Source organism: Sardina pilchardus, chromosome 7 (genome assembly GCF_963854185.1).
Source record: "Sardina pilchardus chromosome 7, fSarPil1.1, whole genome shotgun sequence".
NCBI lineage: Eukaryota > Metazoa > Chordata > Actinopteri > Clupeiformes > Clupeidae > Sardina > Sardina pilchardus.
Window position 1 is genome coordinate 26,516,747 of NC_085000.1, and position 8,083 is coordinate 26,524,829.

At 38.5% G+C, this 8,083-nt stretch overlaps 1 protein-coding gene across 1 annotated transcript; it reads right to left on the reverse strand.

The window, feature by feature from the left end:
• Nucleotides 1-333: 333 nt before the first annotated feature.
• Nucleotides 334-5,005, reverse strand: LOC134086912 (uncharacterized). Its single transcript, XM_062540102.1, has 10 exons — nucleotides 4,936-5,005; nucleotides 3,540-3,647; nucleotides 3,261-3,398; nucleotides 2,918-3,102; nucleotides 2,698-2,834; nucleotides 2,163-2,256; nucleotides 1,729-2,058; nucleotides 1,479-1,644; nucleotides 1,253-1,377; nucleotides 334-1,132 (listed from the first exon to the last, which is right to left on the reverse strand). The coding sequence occupies exons 2-10, from the start codon at nucleotides 3,631-3,633 to the stop codon at nucleotides 809-811; spliced, it is 1,593 nt and encodes a 530-aa protein (XP_062396086.1). The 5' UTR covers nucleotides 3,634-3,647; nucleotides 4,936-5,005; the 3' UTR covers nucleotides 334-808.
• Nucleotides 5,006-8,083: the final 3,078 nt, after the last annotated feature.

The following is an 8,083-nucleotide window of genomic DNA, read 5'->3' on the forward strand; positions in this document are numbered from 1 at the left end:
TTAGGAACTTAACACCCCATTTTAGTTAATTTAACACTCTGTATTGTCAAAAATCAACACTGTATAACACGTTATGGTGTTGTATTCACACTACACTGGTGTTGGTGTTAAAATGAAATGTTAAAAAGAACACTTCTTTCTTCAACACCAACACCAGTGTAGTGTTAAAACAACAGAACTCAGTGTTGAAAATTACTAATGGTTAACACTACTAGGTGTAATACCATTAACACTATCAGGTGTCAAATTTCCCCATACCCCAACAACTGAAATAAAAGGTAAATGGCAGAATTTTTTGTAATTTCAGACAAAACTGCAGTAGTAGTAGAACAATATATATTCTTTATTTTTCTTTATTCTTGAGTTTGTTTAGTTACCTCAGATGAAAGACATTTAAGAACAGTGTTACGTGCTTAGACATCATTTACAAATTCCTCCACTGAACCAACTAAAGATTGCAAAGTACTTTCAGAGACTCCAGATGCTTGTACTTGAGCGACAATAGAGTTACTATCTTTTTTCAAGAATAGCTGCGTAACTGACAAGAGAAAACTGCACTCAGCAGTGGATCAGGAACACAAACATTACTGTCAACACCGTCCAAAGGATCAACAGAACTTGAAGCTACAGTCTGTATGTAGTGTCAATAAATGTTTCTTGAATCCACAATATGTGAACACCCATTCTCGTCACATTTCAAACGCAATGTATGTCCAGGGTGCAAATAAACTTCAAATGTTGAAAAAAAAAAAAAAAAAAAAGTAGTAGCTTTTGAGCTGTACCTTGCAAGCATAGCATGTAAACATTTTCAAACCTCAGTATGATCAACTTTTGCCCGGATTTCCTTGACCCGTGGACTCTCTTTTGTAGTGCCGACATCAATCCCATACACAGTAGTCTGAATAAAGGTGTAGAAGTTGCACAAGGCCTCATCGTAGGATACAGCAAAGACGAAGTGGGCCTTAAACAGTTCGTCGAAGGCAGCCACAGCTGTCTGCGCCATACAGGGGATGGCCTTCTGATCGAGGATGACATAGAACTTTTGGATACTACTCTTCTTTTCTCCAACACAGAGGAGGAAGGGCTGTGCTGATCCAACTCTGTCAAGGAATGTCACCATGCTTGTCCCCACCTAAGAGTTTTAGAGGAGAAATTAGGAACAGTATTTTATGTTTGTTTACACACACACACACACATGAAAAGTAACTAACCGCATTTACAAAATGTAAAAAAAATAAATAAATGAAGGTACCTTCATGAACTTGACCACATGGTCAGTAGCTTCAGTGGCACTGATCTTCCCATGTCTTTTCCCTTTTGCGGTTGGAGGCAAGAGATGAATAAGCAGGAGGATAGCTGCCAAGTCACTGTCCCATCCTAGTGGATTAGTATAGAAACACCCACATCTCATGAGTATACAGACATAGCTCATAAGCACATATGAAAAACAATGGCAAACACAATACATGTACACTTACCATAATCATTCATTTCCTCTTGAGCAGAGAGAAGGTCATCCACATGAGTACCAGGGCGAAGGCTTTCGCAGACAGTGATAATCCTAGGTTTGTAGAACGTTGGCCATTTCGCGATAAACTTGCCCGAGACGTCTTCTCCAAATAGCATTGTGAAGTCTTGGTTAATCTAACACAGACAGAAACCATGTCAAAACAAGGTACACAACACATTTCATAATTGGTGCATCAAGCTAGTCTCTGTTTTTCTTACCAAGCCTGGTGTATCCAAGAATCGGGGGAAGTAATCTAGGATGACTGAAGACTGGTCTGGATCGTGTAGCATACTCTGACGGTGCTTGAAGGTTGCCTTCATTTTCTCCCTCACAACTGGTTGGTCTGCTGAATGCTTCATCACAGACATCACTTCTCTGCATTCATCACCTGACAGCTGCTCAGATGTAGATGTCTCACGCTGGGTCTTAGGGCCATGTTGATCAGCAGACTTGGGGCTCCTCTTGAAATTACTTGTGGTATTGCGCTGAACTGTTTTCAATCTGTAGGCCAAGTAACCTTGGCCACTGTGAGGATCATAGTAATGTTCCTATCAGACAAGAAAACAGGCAAGATCAGGACCTCAAAATAAGGCTTTTCTTTATGTGTGACCAAATTAAACTAAATGAGGGATTCCTGCTACATCATACTCACGTATCCAGTTGGTGAGGCCTTATCCTTCAAATTGGGGAAAAGGGTGACTATTCCAAGGGCATAGGTCACACGGACATTGATTGGTGGGATCCTCCTACACCATAGTAAGATAGAGTCAGTTTGAAATGTAGCTCAAATAACTTTAACATGGCTGGTGTAAAAGGTTGAGAACAGAGAATGGATATTTTAAGAAAAGAAAAGTTTTTTTAATGATAGAGGAACATTTCACTACTAATTAGGATAACTGGCACTATGATTAGTTATTAAAAAAACATCTGAGTCTCTCAGAAGTGAAGATGTGGACAAATAATGAAACAATATAAGAATAATGTTTTCATCATGAAAATACTCAGAGAATCCATAAAAATCCAAAAAAAAAAAAACAATCAACATTTTTCTATGTTGGTCTTTCACTATTCACGATTAAATAAAGGGTTAACATAATTTGCAAATCATAGCATTCTGTTTTCATGAAAATGTTACACAGCGTCGTAACTTTTCTGGAATTGGGGTTGTAATTTTATTGGTCACTTACCCATGACTCTCAATCATATCTGCCACCAGGATGTTGACGAGTTTCCTTCTTGTTTGATCAGAAAGGCCTTTGGTCGTATTGTACTCTTTGAATATGTCTTCACCCCTGTTTTTTTGATGTAGAGCTACATAGACCATCTGCAATAAAGAAGTTGCATGTAAACTTGCAATGCATTTTGAAAATGGTTTGACATTCTACCAACAACCTAAGAATAACTTACATCTTTTGCTGCTTTACTGTCAGGTGGTCCTTCTAACAGTCGCCTTCTCCGTTCTTTGGTGCTTTCTGTGATCACAGTGGAGCCTGAACTTACAGACTCAACTGATGAGGATGACCTCACAGACTCAATGGATGAGAATGATCCCTCATCTGAGCAGAAGGAAGCCTCAGAGACCTCTTTCTCAGCTAAGGGGAGAAAGGGGAATATATATTGGAAAATATATTTTGGCAACATCACCAAAGTGTCCCAATCCTACTGACAGATGTATGTACTAATTTTAAGTCACTCTGGACAAAAATGTCTGCTAAATTCCCTGAATAAAAATCCAATGGGGATGTCTTACCAGAGTCCTCAGTAAACACTTTGAAAGATACTGCAGCAGATCTCACTAACTCATCAAAAATGTCAGCATCTACATCAACTCCTGAGGAGTCCTTCAGGTTCACATCAGGTTCATTTGGCAGGCTGAATTTAGCTGAAACTGAGATCCAAAACACTTAATATAATTTCCCAACAACCGCTGTTGATACAGTAGTTTAAAAAAAAAAAAAAAAAAAAAAAAAAAATCCTGCATCCCTGCAACTAATACTTAGGAGCGGCCTATACATAGAAATGTGCTTACCTTCTTGAATGAACTGAAAGTAATCGTAGCCGTCATCCTTCATTGGTATTCGAACCCATTTCAGGACACCCTTGCACTCCACTTGAACCAGCATTTCTTTGTTAAAAACTATAATAAGATACACAAGTGTCAGGCAAACAGTTAAACATGTCAATGCACCAGTTTCAAATATTAAGGACTGAGAAATAAGAAACAATTACAGGAAACTAGATTTGAATGTACTAGGCAATTAGCCTGTATATAAAGTATCCTGCAAAATTTGGCAAATGTAAATATGTTCATGGTGATCTGACTCCAGCTACTACTAAAACATTTTCTAGTGGTAGCATTAGGCAGTAAATAAGCATTTTCACTTCCATGAAACCCAGCATAGCCTAATCAAATATATTTATATTTATTTGAAATATCTGACTGATGGTCAGTGGGCAAATGTTATTTTCGAATTGTGCTTTAGATTGTATTTAGTGAAAATGAGCATGCATGCAAGTCGAGCTGCTGAGGCAGGATAACATTCACTTGTCCATGTTCATCACAAATGTTTTGACTATTTCCCTTCACTGGGCTACAAGTCATATTGCCATTCTCTCAATACAATCTCAGAACGCCATTCTGTTCTTCCTTTATCTTTCTTCTTGTTGGTATATTTACTTGATGAACTTGATGAATTTTCCGGTTGTTGGAACTGAAGAACATTCAGCTTTTACCGCGAGCACTTCAGCAAAGATCCTCATCTCCCCCTTTAGTTTCCGACGACAGCGAGTGCACGAAATAGCGCGAAACCGCTAATGTTGATGGGAGATGTAGTTTATTAAGCTGCATTCGCAACGTCTTTCTACAATTCGCTTAAGTAATGCGTTTCGAGGTCATGGTGTATTTATTTAGACAAATATGGGCATAGTTTGATGTCCATGTCACAAGCCTATGGTCACAAGTCAGACCAATCCGGTCAATAATGAATGCTTTTCCATCGCCAATTGCAGCAACCAAATGTGGCTAGCAGCTACGTTAACTTTAACTCAACTAGCTGCTAGTGCTAGCCTGCTTGCTTAGCATTAACGCGGTACTCCCGCCCACCGGCAACGGAACATTGCAACTTGCACTGACATAACTAGTACAGCCTAATTACTTTCTAATAACTAGTATTTTAAAAAGTCCAGCGATATATTCCCGGTTACACAGTAGGTTCATTATTAGGGAGTATTGAGTCATGCTAAAATCTTTGCTATGACCTAGCTGCTAGCTATTACCTAACGTTATCAGATAGTCATTTGTCCTAGCTGAAAGTGGAATTTAATACAAAACAGACGATTACAATTACATTATAAAGCTAATGTAGACTATATTATTAACAAATACCATGCGTGTGACTACTCAGTCAGTGAAATTGAGCACTTACCTTCTACCGTCTTGCATATTCCCCGAAAGAAAATGGCGCAGGAGAAAGTTCTTTCGTCTTGATCACGTCCACCTGCACAACCGTTACGTAGGGGTGTGGCTAAATCGGCCTTAACACCGTGGACTGCTAACACTCTGATTTGACAACGTAAATTAGTAACATGCAACACTAGCAGTGCTATTTTATAACTGGGTGGTGTTAAAATAACACCAACACTCTTCATTCAACACCGACACTGACATTTTAACACTCATATATTTGCTGTGTAATGTAATGCTATACTATATAGAGAGAAAAGCAGAGAGGGAGAGTTGAGACAGAGGGAGAAGTAGAGGGAGTTGAATGACAAGACAGAGAGAGAAGGTAAGAGGGAGAATTGACAGCGCTCACGCTATAGCAGAATAACTAAGGCATGCTGGAGGGTAGTCAGCACCAGGAGTGGTCAGTGGCCAACATGGGACGCATAACTGGGGCACCAGTCACACAAGCACACAGCAGAGGTGGTTCATAAGACCCTGAAGTGGTTGAAGTTCCACACTGCACCATACCTAACTATGGGAAGCACTAAAGCACACTTCACTCAAGACTTTTTTCAAGGCTTCACTCAAGAAAAAAGGCCGCACTGCATAATCACCATTTATTTCCACAGACGCGTTTCAGCGTTCTGCCTTCCTCAGTGTGTGAACGAAGTGTGTGAAGCACTAAAGAGGTATGTTATAAGTCTAGACTTAAAAATAGGGAAGGTGTCTCCTAACCGAAATGAGGGAGGGAGATTATTCCAGAGGAGGGGTGCGTGGTAACAAAAGGCTCTGCCTCCTACTGTAGTCTTTGAAAATTCTTGGAAATACAAGAAGTCCAGTATATTCATCATAAAGGTCTAGGTGGGTTATATGATGTAGATATTTAATATATTCGGGTGCCCTGCCTGATAGGATGTTCTGCCATGGAGATTTGGCCAAGGGGATTAAATAAAAGTGGCCCAAGAGTGGATCCCTGTGGGACTCCATGGCATAGCATTTTTCTCCAATACATACCAACAGTTATCTCTGAATTGAACCATCTTAGGACACTGCCAGAAAGTCTGAGTGTTTTCTAGTGTCTTTAGCAGTGTTTTGTGTGCACTGATACAACAGTATAACAACAGCTATTTCAATTCAATTCAATTCAATTCAATTCAATTAAAAAAACTTTATTTATCCCCGAGGGGCAATTTCTCTGTGCAGGCATAGTGACATATCAGGCTTGTGCAAAATTCAGAATTGAATTGAGAATGACTCCTAAATTCCAATTCAATTCTTGAGTTTGAATTGAATTTGAATTTAGGTCAAAAACAGGATGCAGAATTACAATTCGAATTTGAATTAAGGGAAGTAGAATTGAAATTCAATGAAATTCAAATCAATTCATATATATAATATACGGGTACGCTGCAAATTATTTGATTCTTATCAAGATAAAAAAAATAGATTAGAAGTGTTAGATCATTTATATTGTTTGAAGCGTGAATTTCTTACTTTACGTAAGTGTTCAACTTTACACTATCTTAAATCAAGCACATCTTTTTTTTGTCTCAAATAGGCATGAAATCTTAAAATGAGGTAAATACTGTTAAAATGAGATCTTTTACATCTCTCCCTTAAATTCTCATCAAAATAAAGCTTGTTTTAAGATTAAGTGGACTTAAATTGGACTTAATTTAAGATGACATTTAAGATTTAAGATATCATCTTAAAACAGCAGTTTATGCTTATAACAACTTATGTAACAACTTTAAATATACGTAATTTAAACTTGTCACAAGCTGTGGTACTGTGGCGCAACAGGTTACAGCATTAGTACCTTGTACTCGTCCAACTACCCACGGGGACCCGGTTCGAATCTCACCTGCGGTCACATCCGAATCGCTCCCCAACTCTTTCACTCACCTACCCACTTCCTGTCTATCTTCATTGTCCTATCTGAATAAAGGCAAAAAGTCCAGAAAATATTCTTCCAAAAAAAAAAGGAATATAATCTGAGGCTGTTTAAATTTAAGTAACCTCATTTTACAACCAGCATTTTATGCTTATATTAAGTATATTTTACTTATTTTGGGGATGTAAAAATTATATTTATAAGTAATCTTAAAAACAGCAATTTCAGCTTATGTTAAGTTTCCAAATACCTCTGTAGACATGCTTATTGCTAGATTTGTTTTTATTTATCTTAATTCGCAAAATCTTGTCAAGTGAAATTATCTTGCTGCATGGACAGAAAATTTCACTTGTTTTGAGTACCTTTTACCTCTTGTTTTTAGACACCCTTTTTTGCAGTGTTTAACAATTAAGTTTCACAAAATGTCAGATATGATCTCAACAAACACACAATTTATAATTGAAAACAGTAATCAATTACATTTCCAATGTAATTTTCCCTGAACTGAATGTATGTGAGATTCAACACATTCTTCCTGTTATGTGACATGTGAATTTGTTTTGAATTGCCATGAATTGAATTCCACTTCCTGTCATTCCAATTCCAATTCCAATTCAACTTCCTGTGGGGTGGGGCCAATTCAATTCAAATTCCAACTCATGAATTGAATGGAGGCAAATTCTAAAATTCGGAATTGTGCACAAGCCTGTGACATATAAGACATAACACAACATAAGACAGGGGGTGGGGGGGGGGGGGGGGGGTAGTCCCAGGAGAGGGAGGAGGGGGCTGGGGGCATATTAGAGTTCAAAAGGCGAATAGCCTCAAAGATAAAGGTCGCCTTCCTCCTGTTAGTCCTAGCAAGAGGACAGCGCAGACGCCTGCCAGAGGGCAGCCATTCAAAAACTCCATGTAGAACATGAGTAGTCTTCCAAGATAGAGTTGGCTTTCCTTAGTGTAGCCTTATCATGCAGCGATGTCAGTGAAGTCCAAAGGAGTATAGCTTTCTCAAAAAATACTCATGTGTTCAGACGGATGTCATTTAAAACCTTTAAAAGATACTGATGAAAGCCGGACTGGAGGTCATCATAGAGGCCATTCATGTGTAAGCAGTCAATCTGGTTAAAACTACTTTCTCAATAACTTTCCTTATAAATTATTGTGGTAGCTAGGCCTAGCTGTGTAGCAGGATTTTAAGCTTATAAACACTAGTGAACAGAGCACAAGAGTTTTT

What these genes read in the sequence shown, in the direction of transcription:
- LOC134086912 (XM_062540102.1), bottom strand. Translation starts at nt 3,633, where the DNA reads ATGCTGGTTCAAGTGGAGTGCAAGGGTGTCCTGAAATGGGTTCGAATA. An exon ending in CTTTCAGTTCATTCAAGAAG is followed by an intron (nt 3,399 to 3,539) that starts GTAAGCACATTT and finishes TTTGGATCTCAG; the next exon opens with TTTCAGCTAAATTCAGCCTG. An exon ending in ACAGTAAAGCAGCAAAAGAT is followed by an intron (nt 2,835 to 2,917) that starts GTAAGTTATTCT and finishes TCTTTATTGCAG; the next exon opens with ATGGTCTATGTAGCTCTACA.